The sequence below is a fragment of the Drosophila suzukii genome, chromosome 3 (genome assembly GCF_043229965.1).
Source record: "Drosophila suzukii chromosome 3, CBGP_Dsuzu_IsoJpt1.0, whole genome shotgun sequence".
Classification (NCBI taxonomy): Eukaryota; Metazoa; Arthropoda; class Insecta; order Diptera; family Drosophilidae; genus Drosophila; species Drosophila suzukii.
In genome coordinates, this window is record NC_092082.1 from 23416327 (window position 1) to 23442522 (window position 26196).

General features: G+C 39.5%; 2 protein-coding genes across 2 annotated transcripts; one reads left to right on the forward strand and one right to left on the reverse strand.

The window, feature by feature from the left end:
* The first annotated feature begins 22 nt into the window (after positions 1-22).
* On the forward strand, positions 23-3619 carry Sfxn2 (sideroflexin 2). The gene is made up of 4 exons (XM_036815083.3): positions 23-505; positions 1199-1467; positions 2179-2717; positions 2778-3619. The coding sequence occupies exons 1-4, from the start codon at positions 490-492 to the stop codon at positions 2935-2937; spliced, it is 984 nt and encodes a 327-aa protein (XP_036670978.3). The 5' UTR covers positions 23-489; the 3' UTR covers positions 2938-3619.
* Positions 3620-5862: 2243 nt separating this feature from the next.
* Mkp3 (Mitogen-activated protein kinase phosphatase 3) lies at positions 5863-25468 on the reverse strand. Its single transcript, XM_036815082.3, has 5 exons — positions 24354-25468; positions 8067-8184; positions 7578-7785; positions 7380-7515; positions 5863-6897 (listed from the first exon to the last, which is right to left on the reverse strand). The coding sequence occupies exons 1-5, from the start codon at positions 24754-24756 to the stop codon at positions 6404-6406; spliced, it is 1359 nt and encodes a 452-aa protein (XP_036670977.1). The 5' UTR covers positions 24757-25468; the 3' UTR covers positions 5863-6403.
* Positions 25469-26196: the final 728 nt, after the last annotated feature.

Sequence of the window (26196 nt, forward strand, 5' to 3'; positions counted from 1 at the left end):
GTAACCACCCCCACCCCCACTGCTTCTTCTTCGCCTTCGCCGTAAACAATTTGAAATTTGCATTTATTCGCGATTTGGTCGCCATTCATCCTCTAAATTGCTCGACAAAAGAAGTGCTAAATTGGGTAATTGCGGCGTGTACGGGGACAAGCGGATAAACAAGAAAAGAAAGAAAGCAAAGAGGGGGCGGCAAACAAAATAATTTTTTGCAATTTGGAAGATTGCCAAAAAACGGCGAGAAAAGTAAAAAGTGAACATTGGAACCGCATTACAGAGCAGAAAAAGCGAAAAGAACAGCTGGCGGATCAGGTGCGTGGCTGAATCGGAATCATTTGATGCTAACTCGGCCCTAAGTAAACACCTTATGTGAGAATCCGGCCAAGAGCACAAACAGCAACAACAAGCCGCCATAAACCGGCAACAGCTGAGAGCCACTTACGTAAGCCACTCGCAATTACAAACTGTTAAGCAAGTCGATCCACTGCCAAAATGTCGCAGGTCTCAAGTAAGAATCAAGTAAACCCAAACTCCCTCGGGGTTCTCTCACAAATCCAGCTAACTGGGGTCCCAAAGTGCACAGCTACAAAAAAATATACAGTTGTATCTTTGAGATACAACTTGAATTCAGCAATTAAACATTCAATTCCTTTGAGTTACGTGCAGTTGAAGTTAAGTGTTTGAACAAATAGTATCAAAACAGGGAAACCTTCGCAGCTACACTATTTAAAAAACCAGTAATTCCAATTTCAATTTAAATATTTTTTGCTGTTTTTATATTTACTTTAAATATGAAAATATTTTAATTAACAATATTAGTCACTTGAAAGATTTTAAAATTTTAATTTAATATGAAATTGTTGCTTTTAATGACGTAAAATATTTAGTGATATTCCTAGATATGAATGATAAGAAAACTTATATTTCCTTCCTTGGTTCAAATCATAAAGAAGTCGTTAAAATCATATTTAAAGAAAAATCTGTACAGAAATCACATAGAAAGAAATCACATTATGAAAAATAGTTGTATACTTTCCGGAATAGACCAAAATTTTAAATTTTCCTTTAATTGTTTTTCAAAAGTTAAAATTTTTAAAATTAGTTTTAAACGAGTTATCTTAGAATATCCCTTGGATTTTTGTGAGTTCCCTAAGATACTTTGTGGGCAAAACCAAATAAACTGATTCAATCACCTCCTTAGCCCTCATCGATGTGGACAAGCCCCTCTTCGACCTCAGCACCTTTGCTGGGCGCTTCCAGTACTTCGCCTGGATGACGGATCCCCGCACCGTGATCCTCTCCAGCGATCGTCTGCTCGAGGCCAAGACCATGGTTGAGCGCTACCGGAAGGGCGATCAATCGCCGCAGGTGAAGCCGGAGGAAGTGCACTACAACATGAAGCTGTACAGCTCCGCCTTTCATCCGGACTCTGGGGAACTGCAGAACTTTTGCGGCCGCATGAGTTTTCAGGCAAGTCTCGTGATGGGTTTGGCACGTGGGTGCTGAGAATAGCATCGTTTGGCGTAGACGCTTGTGAATGGCTTGCCAAAAATACAAAGGGGGCACGATATCAAGACTAGACAGCACGGAATTTGAAATCTTGAGAGGGAAGGTATGGGTATCGCAGTGGTACCACTGTTTCTTGATAAAAAACTAGATTCTTATATGCTTGCGCTCTTATACATCATCAACAAAATGTTTTTCGAATTCTTTGACTATCACCGTGTTCAAGTATCCCAACTTTGTCTAAATCATATTGTCTATGAGTTATAATGCGATTTCAGAACTAGAAGATATACATTTTTGTAAGCTAGTGTATCTATTTGATACTATATACGAAGTACTAATTGACACTTTGTTAGTATTTTATATTTAGCTATATTTATGTTTGTAGTTTATTGTATGTTAAAAATATATTTCCGCGCACTGATATTTTTTGTATCGCTAAAGTATGAAGATTTTCTAAGGACAACCAGTAGTTTATTTTGAGTGTAATTTATAAAATATAGATAATTTTAAAATCCCAGAGATTTTATTGCCCTTGACTAAAGTAATTATAAAATGTTCCAATGTTTAAGTGCCAATGTTCCGTTTGCCTCGAGAGTTTTCTAATTGGTTTTCTAAATATTATATCTGCTGACCAGTCAAACTAATTGCTTTGTGTTTTTGCTCGCCCCCTAGGTGCCCGGTGGCATGTTGATCACCGGTGGCATGTTGGCCTTTTACCGCACCGTGCCCGCCGTGGTTCTCTGGCAGTTCATCAACCAGTCCTTCAATGCGGTGGTCAACTACACTAATCGCAATGCCAATTCGCCCACCAGCGTTACGCAGCTGGGCGTGGCATATGTTTCGGCCACGACATCGGCCCTAATAGCCGCTATTGGATGCAAGAACTATTGGTCGAGGAAGGCGACTCCACTGTTCCAGAGATTCGTGCCCTTTGCTGCTGTGGCGGCCGCCAATTTTGTCAACATTCCGCTGATGCGACAGAACGAGATACTGAATGGCATCGAGGTGAAAAACGAGGAGGGGGAGATTGTGGGCCAGAGTAGACTGGCAGCCATCAAGGGCATAGGCGAAGTGGTGGTCTCCAGGATTGCAATGGCGGCGCCTGGAATGCTGGTACTGCCTTTCATCATGGAGAGGTTGGAGAAGCTGCCTGCCTACAGGCGCATCAAGTGGATAAACGCCCCATTCCAAACCCTGATGGTTGGCTGTTTGTAAGTGCCTTGATCGAGTAACCCTTTTCTAGAAGTTGACCCATCTATTCTCTATTTCAGCCTCTGCTTCATGGTTCCCACTGCCTGTGCTCTGTTCCCGCAGCAATGTTCCCTGGACACTTCGACTATGCGGACCTTTGAGCCGGAGCTGTTCGAGGAAATCGAGAAGAAAACCCGAGGCAATGTGCCCGAACGTGTCTACTTCAACAAGGGTCTGTAGATCAGCTCCATATCATTCAAGGATTTGGAGCAAGACAATAATGTGTTAGTGGTGTCCGTTCTCGTCATGTTTAATGTAGCATTTATTGTATCAGATCGCGCAATACTTTGCAGTTGTTCCTTGTCTAGTGTCAATTGTCGTAGCCTCTAAGCTAAAAGAATCTCAGCTCTATGAAAAATTAATATTCAAGCGTGCTTCGGCTTTCACATTTTTAAGTGTTCAATTGGACTTTATCATAATTTATTTGTTCCTTGCTCCCTGTTTTTGAAACAAAATTGTCGAATATTTTTTAAACTTGTTGTGTCCTTTGGTTAAGTTTAGGTCTCAAAATATAATTTAATGTCTCCGAATTCAAAACCGAAGCACGCAAGTACTTAATGGGTATTAATGTTCATGTAAAACCTAAGCAATTTGATATTTCGAAACATTATCAATAAAGGTATTAAAACTGCGATAGTTGATAATCTAGACCATTTATAAACTCATTAAAACTGAAATACTTGCCCAAAGATAAGATCTTCAACTTAAACAACAAGATCACTGCTGAACACTCATTTCCTGTAAACCTAGAACAAAACCACCCAGGATAATGCTTTTTAGAGCCACTAATATTCTAACTAGTTATGTGTTTCATGTTAGGACTATTTTACTCACCTCTTTTAAATAAATGTTTACAAAATAATACTGAGTCAAACTGCAATTTGTTCACGGGTTTTAAAAACGATTTTATTAGTTATGTTCTTGTATCCTGTATAAGTATATATATATTTTATATATAACGCTGCGGGGCTGTCGTTTAATAAGATATTCGGTTTTTCTTCATCGTGTTGTAAAGTTTACAAAATGTGCAAAACACAACTAGGTAGCTATAGAATATTCGTCCTTAAACGTTGACAGAAGGGTTATCTTCTTTATTGTTTGACTATTTATCGATCGGTTCGGTTGCAGCTGGATGTTCAGTGCAACTGCCACAAATATTTTGGACTTTTCAAGGTACAATTTCGATTTTCTTTAAATTTCATATATTTATATTTAGGAGTTTTACTTTTTTGTTGGCACTGTCGCTTAAATTTCTCTTTATCTTGGTGCTAAACATTGATGGAAAAATTCAACACTCAGATGTACAATATGTAAAATGGGTTATCTTACGCTAGCAAAAACCAAAGAGGAAAATAATCTCAGCAATTAGGCCCATGCCACGTCCATTTTGGAGGCAATAGGCAACAAATGCGCTGCCTGGCAGCCAAATTTCGATTCCATTTGCATTCGCTTGTAAAGAGTGGATCGTTTTGTGCAGCTAAAAATTGGAATTTGTCACATTTTTGTAATACATGTTTTGTTTTCTCAATTTATTAAGTGGCAAAACGTTCGACACAATTGAATTTACGGGTTCTTGGGACTCTTTTACTTTGCATTTTTTTTTTTAACACGTATTCTATGCCGTTCATAGTTAATAAATGTATTCTTAGTTATTTTATACTGACTGAGGCTTTCAACATTAAATTGGCATTTTAAACTTGTTCAATGCTTAAGTTATTTAACCCAGTTTTTGGCGCTTAGCTGGGAAAGCTCGTTCAAAATCGTAGGGTTTTCCACGCAAAGCTTCCTTTTTGACAGGAACTTCTATCCGTAATTAGCTGCCTATTAAAAACTCATTCGTTTGCTTAAATAAAGCCGTTTTTCTAATCAAAACTAGTCCCGCTTTGGAACTTCAGGTTATTTTACAATAAAAACTGTTTAATGTGGACATAGTTATTATGGAATGTTATCGGATGCGGAGTACTATGGACTCGGCACTCGCATATTTGGTGAGGCCCACTCGAGTTGGGTGCTATGTTTCCCAAAGCATATCTATATCGCACTCTTGCAACCCGTCGAAGGGGTTGGACTTAGTTCCTGAGCTTTAAAATTTAGAATATTCTGACCACTGCACTTACCACTTCGCCTTCTCTCCCATCTCTATCAAATCGAATCAGTCGAGCTTTGGCTAGAACAAATCCTAGCCTTGGGCCAAAGAAACTTGTTCTTCATTATATAAATCCAACTAACCATTCCATTCTGGTATATCAACCTTTTTTATATCAAATTGTGTATTAAATCTCTGCTTTTCTCTACATTTAAATATATTGTTTTTATATTGCGCACAGCCTTATTTTTCCAAAAAAGTTTCTGGGATTTTTTCTTCTTGTTTCTTTTTGTTTTGTTTTACATGTAAACCTTTCTTCAGATTTAGTTTGGTTTTTATTTTGTTTCATGAAACTTCACCTGATAAAATTTTGTACCAACATTGCCTGACTGGAAAACAGCTGACATACAACTTTATTCGTATCCATTACATAACAAATTAATCTTCTCGTTTATTTTCATCTTGCTGTTCTCCAACTTTAACACTTCATTTGTAGAATGTACTTTTATACAAACAATCGGCTTTTCCTACATTCTAGACAATTTTTCAAACCTTCCTAAAATCTTTTAGCTTGTATGGTCTACGCCGACACTGTTTAGACCACCCTTTAAAAACCATAAAAAATGTTTCGCTTTTGGCAAAAGGTTTTGTGTGGTTACTTGTGTTGTGCAAATGGTTGTATTTTATTTTCTTTGTTTTAGTGTTTTGTTTTGTTTTCAATTTTAAAAATTCTTCGATATTCGGGATTTAGTTCGCTTTACACTCATATGACTTGGCATTCGGTAATTAAGTGGTATGTTTATTTATATTAGGGGCGTCTTTTCGCGGCATTCGCTCCGCATCTAACAAACTTTACAATTATAAACGATTTCGAGTTTTAGTAAAAATTTAAAACTAAAAATAAAACTGTATGCCTAGAAAAACAGTTTAAAGTTAGGTTGTTTATTCTTGTTTCGGCTTTCATATATTTATTCTCTTGACTTGGCTTAGAAGTTAAATACAAACATGTACACTGCGTATATATAAATATATTTTATATATTTTACTTTTTCTTTCTTTTTGTATAGTTGTAGTTGGTTTGCGTGTGGATAACATTGGATTTTGTTTGCATTCGACCTTAAAAATGTACTAAACATTAATTTATTTACGTGGTATTAATTAATATGTGTACGTTGGGTATTCCTCAAGACTTTGTACATTTTGCTAAAGTTTGAATTTGTACCCCTATTTAATAAGCGGCTCATATGTATGTGTTCGTACGGGTGTTTTGTGTGGGAACCAAGTTGGGAAAGCCGTTGGCTTTTAGGCCGCCTCCTCATCGTCTTCTCCCCCGGACCCAATGTCCTCCTCGGCCATCTCCTGGTCGCGGTGCTGCACCACCTCCACCACGGAGACCGCCTCCGCCGTAGTCGTGGTCGATGTGGACGAACTGGTGGTGCTGGCCGGGGACATGTTGTCCGGATTCACCGCCAGGCAAATGGGCGGCGGCGATGTGGCGACGGCCGCTGCCAGGATCTCCTGACTTGGCGGCAGCACGAAACTCTTCCCGCCCAGCTGTTCTCATTTGAGTCCCGTGTCTGACGGGGTCCAGCGGTCGAACTCGATGCCGGAGTCTGGCGAGACGCCAGTGGCCTTGGCCAGGTGGGCGGCCATAAAGCCACCGGTTTGCATGCACTTGCAGTCCGGCGCAATGCAGTTGCACGAGAACTTGGAGCCGCGTCCGCAGCGCGAGGCCACCACACTGGGATTCGTCGCCAGGGCATTGGACACGGAGCCGGAGGTAGCCGATGCAGGTGCCAGGACCAGACCCACATTGGTGTCCATCGCCTGCTCGTCCGCGGGACTCAGGCGCAGTTGGCTCTCGAAGGACTGCAGCTGCTGCATGAAGTGGAAGTTGGGCGACACATCCGGCTTCCGGTCCCGCACCATCATGAAGGCGTCGTTGAGACTCAGGCCACGGGTGTGCATCAAGTAGGCGAGCGTCACGGTCACCGAGCGCGAGACCCCGGCCAGGCAGTGGACCAGCACTGCCGAGTTGGCGGACCGCGCTTCCTCTGTGGATTTCGGGAGAAAACAGAGCATTAGCTTGGGATTGGCAGAACAGGATGATATCATAGGCCTTCAAGCAGGTCACAAGTCTCTTTTCATTATAATATCATAAAGTATTAAAGAATAACATTGGATTTCGATATATGTATTTACTTATGCATACATTGTCAGCATTGTTAGTCTATGAGGTATCATTAATAATTGTAATTTACGAACTTTAGTCATTAAAAAAATAATAAAACAAAGTTTACTGTCATCTCTTAAACGAATTTGCTATTAATATTAAATCCACGTTTAAATAATAAGAAAATAAAATCATTGAACAAGATTTAAGAATAAGTATCTTTAAGATAGATTTTAAAATATATTTATATTTTTAATAAATCAACAAGACAAGTGCAATTAGAGCTGTTAAAATAAACTGCTTTAAAGTCAGATGAACTAAACATTTAAGTCTTTCATTTAGCAATTATTTCGAAAGCCTTACCTATAAACTGTATGGCATCTGGAAAATGCATGGCCAAATCTTGTGAATAATGATCGGTGATCGGAATTTGCAGATACTTGATGATGCCCGACTTCTCAAACTCATTTGGCAAATCTGGGGTCACATTCAGCACATACTGAAAAGGTAAATGAAGTATGTTAGAAAATCGTTTAATTGGATAAAGTTATCAGGACTCACCTTAATATTGTACTTTTGCAATGCATTCGAGTCGCAGCTGTGGGAGGCATTTCCCAGGAACAATAATCCCGGAATTATCTCCACAGGCGCCTCGTTGTAATTATGATGATGGTGGTGGTGGTGATAGTGCCCGGTGCTCTCGCAATCCGATGATTCTGCCGAACTGCTGCACGCTGAGTCGGAATGCGTTGTGGAAATGCGTAGGGATCTAAATCGAAATGCACAAAGGTTAGTTTAAGGTTTTCCAGGAACTCATTATAAAGGGTGATATTATAATTGTACAGATTTCCTCGTAAGTATACTATGTGGTAAAAATATTTACTATAGGGGATGTACCAGAAAGTTCTTTTAACTGCATTTTAACTGATATTTCTGGGACATCCCCAATCAAGTTCATTTAACTTTAAGTTAAGATTATTGGGGATGTGTCATAAGTTCGTGACCGATATTTCTGGGGAACCAGCAATCTCTACTTCAATATGAAGATACCTAAGACCCATTAGCTGATCGGTCTGAACATTGCGACTAGATTCCATTTCTTTGTTGTGCGCCTGGTTGTCATCCTCGCACCATTCCGGAAATGCTTGGCGAAAACTGGAGAAGCCATCTGCAAGATAGAAAAACGAGATGGGAAACTTTAGAATGCTTTTTGAACTGAGCGCTAAAAAACCTCTGTAGCCTCCTTTGGCCACCCTGTCATTTGAGGCCTCTGGAATTTGACGTTCGTTGTGCTTGGCCAAGTGTAGCTTTTCGGTCTTTCGTCTTTGGTAAGGCAACACCTACACGACATGTTGCTGCTATTAACCCAACCTAACCCAAGTATGCGTGAAATTCTTGCAAGCGAATCATTCATAAAAAGGGAAAGAAGGTAAAGTCAGCTACATTGGCTGGGGGAGTAATGGAGATCTTCTACTTTTCTACTTTTCCAATTGGAAACGGAAGTGCGACTGCCCGTATCAACGGAAATGCTGTTTCTCTATTTATAAGCTTGAGATTGGTATGGGAACTGTCATCGAAAAAGGCAAACGGCAACTGCTCATCAGCATAACGCAAAACGGAAGCTTACAATTTTCTACTTGGCGCATATTAAATGCGAAAAACAGCAAATTGAATGAAACGGAAGGCGCAGCAAAGAGTTCAGCTACTATCAACCTTTTCGCCGGCCAACGGGTGGTATACGCACTTCGCCGGCTCAATCTGCACTTTCCGCAGAATTTTAAAAATAACCAGCGATATAGCCTGGTTGGAAGGCAGGAAAAACCCAGGGGGGGAAGCTATTTTTGCACCGATTGCGAACCGGCCATGGCCATGGATATCAATCCGCAGAGTGACATAGCAAACTGCATTTGATAGCTATTTCCTGCTCAAAGTAAGTTGGTCTAACTTTGAGTTCCGTCGAATTGATCGGGAGGAATAGATGGAAGACACTTTGCAGGGGGTACTGAGTAACACGGAATTGTGGGATAAGCTTTTCATCGAAAGGGGCATTCGTCACCGTTATTTCAAGATTGTCTTAGTTGTCTCGGATAGCTTAGCAGAAATATTATAGGAATGTCAATAAGTATAGATGGTAAGCCATGCAATATTTCGTCATCTACCAATGATAAGAATGAGTGCAATCTATATGTACATACTATATTCCTATACTTTTGAAATACCAATATATTGCGTCTTTATTATAATAGACTTATTTAAAGTAATTTCCATGTTGATTGTAATCATTACTAGTTTTACTCTCCGAAATAAATGTATTTCTAATTATACCTTAAATTACTCAACCTACTTTCAGTAACTTCCACATAGAAACCGTAACCTCCCCCTACAACCCCATCCAGAACCCCAAATTAATTTACCGCTACAGGTAACTTTCCCTAAAATAAACGGGCAATCGTTTCCCCTTGTTTTCCACTTTTTTACCCTCATATGGTTTATAGTCACACACAGATACAATGCGACAGTATCTGTATCTTTATAGTTTTTTATATTTTTTTGTCACGTTCTGTGTCACACTTGTGAGTGCTTTTGTGTTTAGATTGTTTCATTGATGAGTTCACACAAAACAAAGAAAAAACAAAGCCACAAAAACAAACGTGAATAGCAGTGGAAACGACCTTCAAAACGTTGGAAATGTAAACTTGAAAAAGCGCGTCAACAAATTGCTGAGCTGAACAAAGCGTAAACTAAATGCGAGCAAACAAAAAAGTGCTTTTGAGTATATCTCATATTTGTTAGAAAACCGGATTTTGGCAACATCAGCACACCTGGAATTGGAATGAAAGCACCCAGCGAACCACTAAGCCAGCAACCCACTTAAATCAACTCATCAACCTCGCCCCCACAGTGTTCCGAATTTGTTGCTATTATTTATAATTTTGTAGCCATATAAAAGGGAGACAAAGTTTGGGGGTTTAAACGATTTGTTCCGCTCATTCATTCTTTTTTGGGTATTAATATTTTCATTATACTTTTTTTCTCTTAAATCGACTCATCCACACAATCAGAAAAATATTTATAGGGTTTTTGAACGATTTGATACGATAATTCATTGCTTTGGGGAAAAACAATTGTCAATTAATTTTTTTATAGCTGTTTTTTTTTTATATTATTTTACAGATTTGAATTTGTTTGCTTATTATTTTGTATACCTACTAAATATTTTGTATATTTATTTATTTTTAATCTTGTGAATGTTATCTTAAATTGTTTATGTAGTTGTATGAGAGTCAAATGGAAAGATTTGTTCCGCTCATTCATTATTACTTTTTATTTGTTTGTTTTTAATTATTGTATGTATAACCTTTTTGGACTACTTTTATTTTTCCTGCTTATCAGACTCTCTCGCTGGCTTTGTTTATCTGCGTGTAAATACAAAAAACAAGAGCCGCAAAAAAAGACAAAACGTGAGTTAAATAACTTTTAGCTCACTTCGCTGGGTTTCTCAACAGTGCCGCAGATACAACGAGCACTCAGATACGAGCGCACACCCACCACCGCAGCGCTATTCATTCACAGGTACCACTTCAGAACCCCCAATGCCCCGAGCTCCCCTGATCACCCCTTTTTTTGCTCCCAACGGATATGACGTAGGCGCGATTTCTACGCTTTTTTCTATTTTGCCGCATGAAAACAGTTAGAGAAGTGTTTTCGAGGGGGAGCCCTTGTATGGTTTGCCATTCTGTGGGCGTTTTTCGAGTGTGTGCCTTGTTTAATTCATTTGCGGTTTCAGATGACGCAGATCCCTTGAGTGGAACAGTGGATGCAGAACCCGATACGCAACCAGACCCCAAAACCGAGTCCCCAGCGAATCGGTTGGCCCATTGATGGATTCCGCAGAGCCCCAAGCCGGAAGTCGAACACATGCATGCAGCGGATCACGGCGCAGAGCGAGCATTTCTATTCCCATATCTATTTATATGGCTTTGTTTACGCCGGTTTCGAAAGTTTTCCGCGGAAATCTAGAAATGTATTTCAGATTTTGGGAGAAACTCAAAGGAAACATATGTATGCGTTTCAACGCATGAGGCATTGGCATTATTATCAGCGAAAATATTGTTATTTAACTGATTTTCGAGATTCCTTTCACATAAATCCTTCTATGATAGTTTCGGGTCCAGAAATATATGTTGTTTTGTAAGGTATCCAAAAGATACTAAATACTTTTAAAATATATAAAATTGGTAGTTAAAAATTTTGTACAAAACTTGATTGAAACTCCAATCCAATTTTTTTGAAAAAAACTTTAACTATTTATCTAAAAAATTCAATTAAATTTTTCAAATAACTTCAAAATTCTGAAAAAAGCCATTTCCTTTTCGAATAACTTACAATTTTTCCTCTATTTCCTATCAACAAGGCCTAGATGTCGTAATCCCGATGAGCCCGCTGTATTTCTCAATAATAACAATGTTAAAAATATTTCAAACACAGCACATTTTTTAGAACTTAAACGTCCATATGTTTCCCGGGCCTGGAATTCGAAAGCTATTTGACTTTACATTTTTTTTACCCATTATCCCGTTCCACTCCCGAGCCCCACAATGCCTTTTTAATCACTCTCGGCCCATAAATTCTTCAGCCGCATTCCGTGCACCGTAGCTCTTTTCTGTTAGAGTTTTCGAATTGTTTGTCGTAGGGATGGCGAGCTGGGGGAGTTTTGGAGTTGAGGAAATCGATATTACGCATACGCAGTGTGTGCTGCGGTGGGTAAACGTTGTTTACTCGCACCCAGGTCGACTCGAATCGAATCTGGTGCTCTCTGGTCTGGCAAATGCATTCAGCCGGCCGTTGCACAATGCCAGATAGTCAGAGACTCGGTACTATAAATATATGGTGCCTATATGTACAGCACTATATGTACTCACGCATGTGGGCACTGGCGAGCTCTGGGTGGCAGAATGGGGAGTGCTGGCATGAATGAAAAACCAGACCACGAGACAACGCCTGCAGTTCAATGCTATTTGTCAATGAGTCAGTAGTCCGCAGTCGTCGCTTTTCGATTTCAACTGGAATGGGGAACGAGGAGCAGCCGTAAAACACAACGGCAACCATAATGCGAGTCCCATTTGGGTCCCATATCCACTAGCCATATGCATATAGAGCATTTAGTATCTCCCATCGATGTGGGCGGGTGCGTGTGTTTTCCCCCACCCAACGTGGCCCCAATTTTGTTTACATTTTCTTCTTCCCCCAAAAAAGTTTGAATTTTTTATGTCTATCACTGAGGGAAATGACAGAATCGTTTTATATTCTTTATCTCTAATTCTAGTATATTGCTCTATAATCAAAACTTAGTAATTTAATGTTATTTTATACATTTTAAATTCCTAATTTTTAATAAAGATTTGAAAATATGAACAATATCACGCCAAAACTAACGTAGTTTTGTTATCACCATACCAAATTTGTGACTTAAAATTTGGAATTTAAAAATATAACAATTTTTCTTCGTGTTTCCGTGCTCTTATTCATGACGGCACATTTTCCAGCTTGGCATAAACAAAGTGCAGAGGAAAATGTGGAAAATATGCGAGAAAGAGAAAACTTGAGGGAAATATTAATGTCTGCCACTTCCGCCTGCGTTCATTTCGAAGAAGGAATTGTTGGTTTTCCAATCATTGCATTTTGCCGCCGATGAGTATAATTTCTTAATCAACTGCCGCTCGTGCGCCTTTTTTTCTTGTCTGAAAGCGTTGACATTTTAACTACTTGTACTCGTGTTAAGGAACGGAAGTTGATTGATTACAAAATGATTGATAGATGCGAGGAACGAGAGAGACACGGAAAGCGACTTGCAAATGTCAGACGTTCACGCTCACTTTGGCTGCACTTGGATTGCCCTTGGCCAGTTCGCCGGAGGCAAAAAGCGGAAATTACGGCGGGGTTTGCATATGAGAACCCCTCAAAGTTACCTGGCATTTAGCAAATATCACACGGCCAGCACAGGGCGGTGAATATTTAAGGGCACTTTCGGATTATTGATTCGGTGAAAGTTCCAAGATAATCAATCATAGAGTTTGACACTGGGTTGTGATCGATAGATTACCATACTAGCTTTGGCTAAGCTTTGAATATATAATTACAAATTCTTGGTATTTAGGTGATATTTACTTCTAATTAGTTAACGAAAAAGAATCTTATGCATTGTTGTTATACACACAAAAAAACAGAAAGTTCAGTTTTAAACCAGGTTGTACTAGAATTACACCAGAGGCAGTATTGAAGTTAAGTTTAGATTTAAGGCTAAATAATATAAAATCTATACCTTACGGTTTCATTTCTATATTTAAGAGTCTAGGATTTGGGTTTGTGATAGTATTTTTCCACCAATTTCAATTGAATAGTTTGGATATTATTAATCTTATTGACGACAAATAGATACTCAGTAGCGTAGAACTCATGTAACCATAGTTGCTTTTCTGTGACAATTCTGGTGTACCATAAAGTTAGCATAAACTTGTTATGGTCTCCATCAGTTGTACAATAACTTGCAGTCATTTATATGCTTCTTTCACTGTACCTGGCCATTCAACTGGCACGGGCACTTGACGTAACTGCCGAATGGGCTTTACAAAAATACTACAGATATATAAAATCCAGAGCTCAAGCTGCTGCTGTGTTTTTGCTACCGAGGTTGTTGTGTTTCGGTTGTTGTTGCTGTGGGAGTCGCCCACACCGGCAGACCTGCCTCTGAAAATCCCCCGCCCACGGCCATTAAACCAAAAATGAACGTAACAACTGCATCAAACAACACAAAATTCTAAATAAATGCCTCGCCCACAAGAAAATATTGTTGTATGGAGAAAAATATATAAAAAAGCAAAGGCAGACCTCTTAAAAATCAACCGAAAATAAATATGTATGCCTAGCCTGGACCCAAACTTCGCCACACAGCTCTTTATGCTGCTGCACCTGATACAGAGATATTTGTATGTACTTAAAACTCGGGCTTGTGTGGGTGGGAAAGTGAAAGAGTTTTCCTTTACATAAGCCGCTTTCCCAGCCGAAATTGCTTTTATGAATGAACCCAGCCGGAATAACGAAAGCCGAAGAGAAGGCGAGCTAAACTAAGTGGCAACTTTGCACGCAACTATTTGCTCAACAACCCACGACAACATATTTGCATGGAAAATGAGCCAGACCCCCATAAGTAGTTAAAGTCCATTTTCATTCCATTTCATTCATTCATTCATGCATTCAATTAAGTTTTACGTTTTTTTTCATCTACTCAATTTGCTGCAATTGAGGAGGGGATACTACGAAAAGCTGGTAAAAGAGTGAGATAGGTTTCAGCACGGAAAGAAAAAATATTGGATAATTGTCTATTACAAGCTATTATAATCTACAGATTATATCTACATATCGATTTTAGGTACAGGTACTTGTTCCAATAAATGTTAAGTATAAGTTATCAACAAAATTTCGAATGCTACTTGAAATAAATCTAGTTTTGTGTTATTTGAATTGTTTTTTTCAGTGATTCCAGCAAATGTGCGACAGAATATTTTCCTTCAGCTTTTCGCAGCCATTGTTGCCACTTCCGCATTGCAAGCAACAGGAGAATAGAATGCGGTCGACATGAGAGACTGAGCTTAGTCACCGCATCAGTTGCTCACTTAATCAGTTAGTCACTTGTTCAATACGGACTCGCTGACTGAGTGGATAGTTAAATAAGCTAGTTAGGCGTCCGTTCTACATCGCAGTACGGACTAATGGCTAAAAGTTGCAAATGAGACATGTGGGAAGAGGAAGGCCGAGGGGGTAACGATGATTAGTGACCAAAGCCAATGGAACATTAGAGGAACTTCGCTTGGGGAATCGTGATAAACGAAATAGTTTTCCAATTTTATAATATTAAAGAGCAGAGTAGATTAGAGATTCGATTAGAGATTGGATAGATAAAAATAAAATATATAAAAAATAATCAATGTTCCACACAATCTACAATACCCTTTTTATCCTATTAGCACCCGTTTGTCCCAACTCTGTTAATTATTTAAGCTCTTCTATTTGTTTGATGAGTTATTCAGCAATTAAACTCGCCTGGCTGCTAAACTGTTTGCCCAAGAACTCGACTCGTCTTCAAGTACTCCCCAGATACACATATATTCCCGCTTACATATTTCCTGCCCAGACACACAAATTTAACGCTTAGTTATGGGGGACACCCATCTCTAATGACCCTCTAATGGGCGCGGGGTGAGGAAGGGTTTGTTGTGGGTGCCGGGGGATTACCTTTGGCATCTGTGCTCGGGTCGCTGGCGAAATGTCAAATTGCGTAAGCCAATCAATCAAAATGTAAATAAGCAAAAACCTAATTTTGGTCTAGGCACGCCCCGAAAATTTCCCAACCCCACAAAAAAAAGGAGCGCTTCATCCCTTGGGGAGCTGGGAGCTATAAATAGCAGGAAGCCGCAGCTTTGCCAGCAATACATTGCCCCAGGATCCATTTTGGGTCTGAGTCCACACTCGAAAAATATGGTTTTCAGGAGGAATTTTAAATTTAAATTAGGGTTATTTTTGACAAATTGAAAGGGCTAAGCATTAAATTCGTTAGATAATTTAAAAGTGTAAAAGTGTATAAAAAGGTTGAAATCCTTTTTGTTTCCTTTTTATTGTTTTTTTTTTAATCCAAGTTAAACATTTTTCTGAGTGCACGCACAGACCCTTCTTTGGCTTCAAACTTCTGTGGATGCCGCATTATTAATTAATTATATTGCGCTGTATTTGCTTGAAAATGGCAACTGACAATGTTGGCAGTGGTGGCGAAATTCGGCAACGTTGCGTGGGGAAACCTATGTACGTATATCGCATTGGAAAACCGAACCAATTCGGGATAATTGAAGTGGGCCAGTCCTCTGTGAATGTGAGTGTGTCCTGCGAGTGGGTTTGTGTGGGGTCGGGTTTTTGGAGCGAAACCCTGCAAATGGGTCAAGTTTAATGTGCAGCTTCCGGTTGCTGCAGCCGCTTCTTCTTCTTCCGATGCTTTCCGTAATTGCAGGGGTATACACTTTATTATTCCGCCCTGCCTGGGGAGTGCAACAAGTTGTGGCATAGATACAAATATATATAAAACATAGAGCAGAGGAAAGTTCTCTAGCTGGACGAAGGACTTGCTGGAAATTTAAAATATTTCACAATGCAGTAAAACTATGACTTTTCTTGTCCTTATCCCATATCTCGATATACATTTATTAAAATATTTATGGTTGGCTATTAAAACCAGTAAAAATTAAGACTTTCCTAGAATTATTTGAAGTATTACATACTTTTAAGAAAACTTCCTATCCCAATTTATTTAACTTATCCTTAACTTAAATATAAGATAGAACCATTCAAATAGAAGATAGGCTACATTTCAGAAAAATAGTTATAATATCACCAAAACCCTTAGGGTTCTTAAAACTGTTGAAAAGTCAACCCAACAAAGTTGGACTGTATTTTTCCGGTATTGATTTTCTCCCTGAAAGACAGCTTGCATAATAACAAAAAAGTAAAACGCACTTTGGTCCAAGACTGGGGACCCAGTCCCCTTAAACCCGCTGGGATGTCCAAGGCACAAGCGACCCGCTGGGCGGACAAATAACAAAAGACAGCCACGACGACAGCAGCATTTGCACGGTAGCACTTATCCTACTACAGACATCGTGCGTTGAATTTCATTTGGAATTGAAATGCTGAAAGCGCCAAAGCGCAAAAAGGCATATGAGAAATGAAAACAGAATGACGGGGGAGGTCCCAGGGATTTTATAAATATGGCATATGCACCAAATGAATAAGCACAGTAAAGGTCGGTTCAGGGAGAAGCTGGTTTAAGCAGATAACTCTTTAGAAATTAGAATTCTCTAAGTTTAATTTAATTTAAAAGTGCTTGTAACTATCTATAAGTCAAAATCTTTTGTAGCAAATTTAAATTTAAGAAATCTTGTTGAATTGCATGGGTCATCTCAGCTTAGTTCTGCTTTTCAATCTTTCAAACGGGAAATGACCTCGTAACGGAAACTTCTTCCCTGCCTTCAGTGCCCTTTTTCATTTGGAGAAGTTTATTGCATGAAGAAAAGGACCAATAAGGACACAATTGTCGAGGGACAGGAATTCCTCTGCATTTGACAGGAGTGGGAGTGAGTGAAAGGAAAAAGCTTCCACATACACATGAGAGTGAGAGATGACCGAACAAGCAATGCTCTATCTGAATTTATCCCTACCAAATATAAATTAAAAATAATATTTTCAGTATCTGTTGTTAAAAACTTAATTTCTGAAGTTTTTATTTAATACGTTTTTGAACTTGTGAATAAAAAGTCAAGATGCCCCTTCTACATATGTCGTCCCTCTCTTTCTCACTTGGCTTCTTCTGCAGCTTCTTCCCATTCTTCTTGTTGGTTCTTCTCCACCCTTTTCCGATTCTTCAGCTGCCGTTTGTGGCTCGTTCTCTTCTCGTTTTGGAATCTGTAGCTAATTTGCACTTTGATGAAATGCGTTCATGCTGCTGCTTCTTTTTCTGGTTCTTCTCTTCTTCCTCATTTCTCCGCGTTGCTGTTGTGGTTGCTATTACTGTAGATTTATGCATGCAAGCGCATCGACTACAACTTTTAGCTCCATTTCATTTCGATGCCCTCTTCTCCTCTTTTCAGCTTTCCTTTCTGCGCGACAGACTGGAGTTGTTGTAATTTTATGTTGCCGTTTGCTAATTCCGAGAATATAACAATTTACGCGTCGTCCCCCGCTAAGAAAAAAAAGAATTGAATGAAGGGAAGCGCGTCTCCGCCCTCTTCTTCTTTCACATTCTTCCATTTGCAATGCGCCGTTGATTCTCCGATTCCCCTGCCATGTGTGCTCGTGTGAGTGTTTATGTTATATGCGCCCTGGAAACTTCCGTTGAACGTTGAGGTATGCAAGCAGCGAAAAGAGAGTGGGCGGAGAAAGGGGAGGGGAGAGTGGGGGAGTGGGAGAGAGAGACAACACGCCCGCACAAATTTGACCGGAAGTCTTTGTTATTGCCTGTACTTTGTTGTTACTGTTGTTCTTCCCGCGACTGTCAACGTTGGAATGTTGCAAGTACAGTCGTACTTCTGTAACTGGAACTGGAAAGCTGGAAAATCATATTTCTTTTTGGTACTATTCTTTTCCAACTTTTGCAGGATCTTTCAGTTTTGAAGACCGGCCTTCTCCAATGACACATCATACATTTTAAATTCTGTTCATAATCAATACATTACATTATTACAACCTATCAAAATAAGTTGCTGATTTTTATAGAGGACTTTTTTAATGGTAACTCATTTCAGATAGCAAATCCATGTGCAAAAGCTTCACTGTAGTTGGACTACAAATATTTGCACAGCCTCTGGAGAGGCGTTCTTCGATGTGGGTCTCGCCGTTAGCCGCTAGTTAAGTTATCCATTTTCAACGCCTGCTTAATTACAATTACAGCCCACACAAACTTTGACCCAAATCTACGACTAGCTGCAAAAACAACATTTAAAATCTTTGGCCGTAGGCTGGGAGTCAAAAGAGATCGACCTACCACCGCCTTCTCCTCTCCCTTTCCCACTCACTGGGTGTCCAACGCCCTGTTTGTCAAATGCTATCGCTGTCTCCCTTCCTCTTGGGGCCCCCACTCGCTCCCTCTCCCTCTGCCCCACATCCCCCTCTCTGTCGCACTGCCGCGAACTGTGATTACTTTATAAGATGCTGACGCCAACTCCAATTGGAAAGATGTCCGACTGTCTTTCGGCTCACTTTGCATGTGGGCATGCGACAAAAACAACAAAAACCGCAAAAAACAACAAGACCACAAAGTAAGTTCGATGAGCACAGTGGGACAAGTGGGTATTATCCAGTAGTTATTTAATTACAGGTCCATTGGTCTGATAATTGATTATAATCAGTTTAAATTTATTATTGGCCTAAATTGTAGGGAAGTTTTCGTTATGGATGGCCATCTGTAGATTTTGGGGCATAATCCACTAGATTTTAAGTGATTTAGCAAGATATTGTCTGTCAGAATACATAAGTATTTACGTATTTGCGGGATTAGCCGTAATACTTTGATGTGAAACATTCAGTATGGATTAAAAGATTATGTTAATACACTTGTTTATAGCAGGTCCAAATACACATATAATTAGAAGCCTAATTACTTCTTTAGATCTCATGGTGCATCGTTTTTGGCTGTCATATGATCTCCCTGACCCATTCTAGCCCACTGTATCCGCAGACAAATTTGGCCCAACGGCTTTTTGGCACGTAGGTGGGCAACCGAGCCAACTGTCTCAGCCTCTCAGTTATTTTACCGTCTTTTTTGTAGCTGGTTGTTGTGGCTGAGTTTTTTTCGGTGAAGGCAGACCAGTTGGCAGAGTTGCCTCAATGGAGAAGAAAAAGAGGGGGAGGAGGTGCCGGGGGGTGAGAAAACTCAGAGGGGAGGGGGGTTGCTGGGAGCCACAGCCTTTGTGATGAGTTATCATGAAATCGTAATGAGAGACGGTCCATTCGGTTGGCCTTGGGATTGTGCCACGTGTTACTTTACTTTACAGTCAAACCTCAATAAGTATCACTCTTCTGATGTCCAATTATGCAGTTTTGGAGCAAGAAACTTGAGTTAGGGTTTAAATATTAGAAGTTACCTATCTACAATATTTTTTCAGAACCATTATCTCAATTTCCAATTTCTTAAAGAATCATTATTCCTAATAAATAGATATATAACTTTAATAAACAATTGTATTTTAGTTGGTGACAGTGGGTGTTCGATTCGGTAGTTTCCCTGTACTTCGTGAATATTTGAATTGGTGAGGAGAAAATGCAGTGGAAAACATTTGAGAAAATCGCCGGGGCCCAAAAACAATTTCAAAGCCGACCCGTCGCAGGCCAAAAACTAATAAACCAAACAAAAAGCGGCAACAACGAATTCGTTAAAAACAGCAAATGAGGCAAACAACTCTCCGAATCGGAGAGTCGGAGAAAAGCCAGTTGGGAAAAGCCAGTGGAAATGCAGGCGGCCCGACGCGAAGTGGTTTTTTATGGCGCATGCGCAGCAGCTCGAGTTCAATCTCTATAAAAGGGTCGGCTGCCAACAGAGCGGAGCTTTGTATCCGCCTGGCCATAAAAACATACGAAATAAGGCAGAAGACAGAAAATAAAGCAGACGAGTTCGAGTTCCTCTCATCGCGCGATCTCCCGATTTCCCAGTCTCCAGTCTACAGTCTCCGGAGAGAGATGCATCGTTCATTGACTCTTCTCCCGAAGAGAACCCGCGATCGCCGCGGTGGTTCGGAACTCTGCTAGACCTAATTGAATTAAATTCCGTCAACGGAAATGCTTAGTTTACGATACATAAGCTGCAGTTGAAGGCAATGAGTCCACATATGCGTCCAAGCGCAGTTGCGTTCAAAATAGTAGTTTATCAAATCTATAAACAAATGTACTACCCAGTTGATCTTAATTTTAAAGAGTTTTAGCTGAAAATATGCTCTATCTGGCTTTTTTTGCCATAAACATAAACATATTTTCATGCAAGTAACACTAGTTATTTGACCTTAACTGTACAAGAGTGTACATTTCGCATTCTATCCTATATAGTTGGTGCCCCAGTTGGCCCCGTCTTAATTGTTTTAATTCCGAGAAATGCATACAAAGTGGCATTTAATTAAAATGAATTTTACATCGCCAGTTGAAGCTGAATCCGTATCTGCCCGCGATGCATTATGCATTTCCATGACGCCCAGGGACTTAATAAAGTTTTCATCGTGCTCCTGAACCTGAATCTACAAAAAAAGGGAAACAGCTTCTTCTTGTGGGCCAGCGTCAAGGGCTGACAAAGACCGCATAATTGTCCGGACTTGATTGAATTTCAAGGTTAATTAGCGGCAAAGAGGGGGAAAACTTTGTTGTACCAAGGATTGGTAAGAACTTCTTGGTCAACTTTGCTCGAGCAGCTTAAGCTGATTACCGACGGTTGGTTGGCGGGTTGTCAGCTGTTAGCTGGAGATTTTCTCTTGGCCGGAACACAAAAAGGGATTAGACAGAGTGGCCATTAGTCGATGGCCCATCAAGAGGTCTAATGGGCACGGAACACGGTGTTATCTCCAAGGATTCTTAAGGAGGAAACCGAGTAAATAAATTACAAAATCAAAAGTTGAAAATCCTACAAAATAAAAGGTGAAGCTCGAGGATTTTGAAAGATTTTAGGATCCATTTTAAAGATATAGCCATTGATAGATTCTTTAAATTCTGTTATAAAAAGCAGTTGTTTTGTTGAATATTTCTCGACTGTATCATCATTAGTTACATCCTCTTCCTGTCTTCCGCATTGAACTTCCTTCCCCCTTTTTGCAAACTTGCCCCAGTTCCGTTTGCTTGCCAACCCAAACTTCCTGCCCCATTTCTAATCGCCACCATATCCAAATAACTATAGATATCCCCCAAACACAAACAAATACTGGCATACCGATACTGAATTTATGTGCCACAATTTACTCTATACCCAGCTGCTTTTTGTGCATTTGCATGGCATATAAACCCAACCCCAGTCCGCGTGATAAGATAAGCCAGCCCAACAATTTCCAAATGTGAAATGTGAAAAGCATTTACGGATTGTGGCCAAATTGTGAAATTGATTTTGAATTTGTTCTGCAGAAAATACTCCTCATGACTCACTTACTATTTCCAGATCATTAAAGAAAATCGTTAAAAGCCTTATAAAAATGGTTTTCGCATATTGCCTAAATTGAGAAATTGGTTTTATTGAGTATGTTTCGGGAAATGCAATAAAAGTCGGTTGCTCATAAATGTTTCCATTCAAAATATTTCCCTGAGGTCGGAGAATTCATTTACCATTTCGAGATCATTAAGGAAAACGCTTGAACAAAGCCGGCACTTCAGCAGCCCGGAAAAACAATGGAATCCTTTAAAAGGTGACACTGGATTTTCACGCTGTTACCTCTCCACCTTCGCCTCCTAGTCCCATTTTCATTTTCATTCCCATTCCGTTTTGTTTTTCGGGCAAATGTCAAGAGGTTCCTTTTTTCTTGGGTGTTTCCCTGGTATTGCCGGTCGTAAAATCTTTCCGGGACCAATTCTCTTAATTACCTAAGCACAGGTAGATATCACAGGATGCTCTGGAGCAGCTATCTCTCTCTTTTTTTATTGGTGCCATCTCTTTCTACCGCTTGACGTCATAGTTGAGAAACCACCTTATGTTATGCTAATTTTTGGCCTTTCAAGTTCTATTTTTCTTTCGAATTGAAATCAGTAAACAAAGAAAAGTTAAAAAGAGGGGGATGAGGGTGGAAAGCCGGTCCATTTGTTGGCGCTCTATTGTCAATTTGCTATATTAACAGAAAGACACACAAAAAACCTTTGAATGGAAAAGAAGAACGTGCGTAGAGCTTTTTCAGGGGGTAAGGAAGCAAAAAATATATGTATATAGTATCCATACAATCACAATTCTGGTTGACTTGTAAGCGAGCGGAAATTGAAGTGATAAAAATAAAAACGAAGCCATAGTCAGACAAGTCAGATAATTATGTATATACTTCGACTATATGCACAGATATATAGCCAAGCATATATGCACATAAATAAGCATATGTATAGGAGCATATATGGCAATTTGTGTGGCTTTAGTCATGGGAGTCGAGCCGCGAGTCTCTAAAAGCAATTGTGACATTCTTCTGAATGACACAAATCTATGGGAACACAACAAAAATGTGGAGCCAACAATAGTGGGAAGACCTCAAAAGCTTCGACAGAACTGATGTTTATTTATGACTTCCTTAATCTCCGAACGTGTTTGTAAAATACCAAATGATTTTTAAAACACATTTATATTTAAATCGGCTTTTAATTGATATGGGGCAATCAAGGAGGGGCATTGTGTTTGTAAATAAAATGCATAATTGGAAAGGAATGCAGGGTGTATTGAAATATATCCCCCGATATGGTTGGCTTGATATTTTGTGCAAGTTTTAATATTGATTGCCTGTAATTGCGATAAAGGCAAACAATAAAACCATTCAGTGCGATAAATTTGGCTTGCATTTATATACACGAAGGTTTATAGGCACTTATCGTTATGTATTAAATGGATAGGGTTTTTAAACCAATGATTTAAAAAGAGATATAACACTTAGTGAAATGTATTTCCATTAAGTGATCCATTAAAATATTTGTATTTAAAGGCACAAACAATATTTTCCATCAATCAAAATCGTGTCAACCGAAAACAAGTTTAAGAAGGTGAAATCTATTCCTGGTACACGTCTATAATACGAATACAAAACAAGATCAGCCAGACTATATTTAAATCTAATCTGGCGCTAGCGTTATCAGCACTACGGATTACATTATTCAGTGCTCTTTTTAGCATTTCTCATTTTGCCCCGCCCCCAGACTACTGATCCGCAAAAAAAATAGAAAATAATAACAAATAAATCCACGCAGATGTTTATTTATGGCCAGGCAGTGCTTGCCTGCATTAATTATATTCTTTCGACTTTGTTTTGTTTTGGTTTCTTCTGGGTTTCGGGCTACAAATGCCGCAAACCACATTAGGGAAGTATAAATAAAATATTATATTTTTTTAGGCCTAGGATAGGAATGTTCGCTACTGATTTATGGGTCGTGCTGAGAAGTGTCAGGTATTTTGAGAATCTAATACCATAACAATGATCATATTGATCAATATTGAATTCTTTTTACGACTCAGGTATGCACCTTTTAAACAAATGAAAATTTCCAACTAAAAGTTAGTTAGACTATGGATTCTTATAAACAATAATACTATTTTATGGCATGTATGTAATTATATAGAAACAAAATCAGCAAGATCAAAATTTTTACGTTAGTAACCAATATTAAAATCAAAAATAAGGTTAGTTTAGGAAAGTAGTGAGAATGTGTCATTGAAGCGAATAAAATGTTTCTATTTTTGAAAGTACTTATCTGAGAAACTGTGAATTTGGATAATAATTGTGGAGAGGTTTGAATAAATCAAAATGCAGAACTACTTAAAAAAAATATGAAAACTAATCTGATTTTGTTAAAAAAAAACTATTTAATATTATATTTAGTCGCCTTTCACTGAGTTACGTATTTTTTAGATAAATCGTTAGAAAGTTTGTATCGAACTGCGGTAACTGTCATCAAATATAAGGTAAGTTGTTGGCTTTGTGTTGGAATATCGGTTTGAATGCTTATAGGCAAGATTTTCGGTGAAGGAACTCCCATTTTTTCTTTAAAAATAGTTTGAGGTATCCCCTAGATTTTTGGATGACTCACCTCGTAGGGTAACCACTCGGCAGCCGTCCTGCTTGAGGCGACGGTGCAGGATGGTGATGATGGAGTCCATGGCGACGGTGAAGGTGCCGGGTCCTGTGATCTCCTGGTTCTGGCCGCCCACGCCCTCGCCGTTGTACAGGACGAACCAGCAGAGCTTGTAGCCCGTCTGGATGCGCTCCTTCAGCTCGGGCGACTTGATCGTGGAGGCCAGGTCGATCTTCCCGAGGGCCAGGCGCCGCAGGACGATGCTGGGGATGCAGAGGTTCACGGCCCCGCGGATGTGCGACTCACTGTACTCGTGGGAGCCCCGGCAGTCCAGCAGAATCAGCTCCTTGGCGTCCAGGGACCTCAGCTGCGACTGCAGCCACTCCTTGTTGCAACTCTCCAGCTCCGTTTCTGGCATTTTGAAGAATTCTCAAGACCACGCGAAGATTGGAAGATTGGAAGATTCGAAGCACAACTTTTCCCGTTTTCCTCTTCGCTCCGCTTTATTCGTTACTTTTATTTTTTGGTTACAACAAAGTTTACATCATCTTTCTTCTTCTGCTTTGCGCTGCTTCTCTTCTTCTTTCCTTGCTTTGCGCTGGTATTGGTATTTGTTGCTGTTGCACACACACACGCTCGCAGGCTAAAATCTTCGAAATCAAAGTGGAATTTTCTCGTTTTTCCTCGGTTTGTGGAAACTGTAACTTGCACTGTTTTGGTTTTTTGGCTTTCCGATTTTCTCGCTTGCCGATTTCTGTTTCTTTGCACTCCGAAATTCGTTTCTTTTTGATTTTTGTTGTATGTACACACGCACACAGAGAGCGCGCCAAATCACAACCGTGTGTATGTTTCGCGTGTGTGTGAGTGGTTTTGTATTTTTTGTAGGTGTGCTTCACTAAAACAACAACAGCCGTTCCGAGTCGAATGAAAAAACGTGCGGTGAACGGAGAGAGAAACCTGTCGCCGAGTAATTAAAACTTCCGAAAATCGCTGAATATTGCCCAAACAAATAGGTTTTCGTTGGGTTACTACTTTGTGCCTATCAAATATCCATATTTTGTGTTGATGTTTTTTTCCTGAATGGTAAGCGAACTCACAAAACTCTCAAGCAGCGCGGGTGAAATATTTATCAACGCGCTTTGCGGGTTGCTTAAATAGCCTCGGTGCTCTCCAAACACACTTGCACTTGCTCTCCCGCGCTCTCTCGGCCTCTCCGGCTCTCCAATTCTTCGTCGGAATTCGAAGAGCGAAGGGCCCCACCAAAACAGTAACTTCGTTTATTGTTAAAAGTATATTGTAAAAGTCGTGTTTTAAAGATACATCGAATATGTATTTGTTTATATCTTTTCAAAAATATAGAGGTGGGCATTTTAATTCCGAAACAAGTACACATACACATTCATAGGTAGAACGCACTCGCACACAGGTACACGAAAGAGAAGCAGAGAGGAGAGCACAATGGTCTCTCCAACTCTCCAAAAAGGTGAGCAAGAGCAAGTGCACTGAAGACCCACTGGAAAATTTGATTTCCTGTCAGAGCGGGTGAAGAAAAGGAGGCGCTCAATTATTTTTAAATGCATTAATTCTATTTCATAAAATTAAATTGAAAATATAAAAAATGTGAGAATGTGTTTTAAAATAAAATTCAAATTTAATATTTAATTTTTATATATTTTGAATATCTAATTTTTGATTATCTAATTGTAATTTTACTTTAATTTTCAAGATAACGGTTTTTTCAATTAAGAAAGCCCACAGATGTAGGCTATGTATTTTAATTGTAATCCACGAGTATCAAAAACCCTTGCCTACTTTTTGGCGATTTTGTTGCTCATTTGGTTTTCAAATATTAATTGTT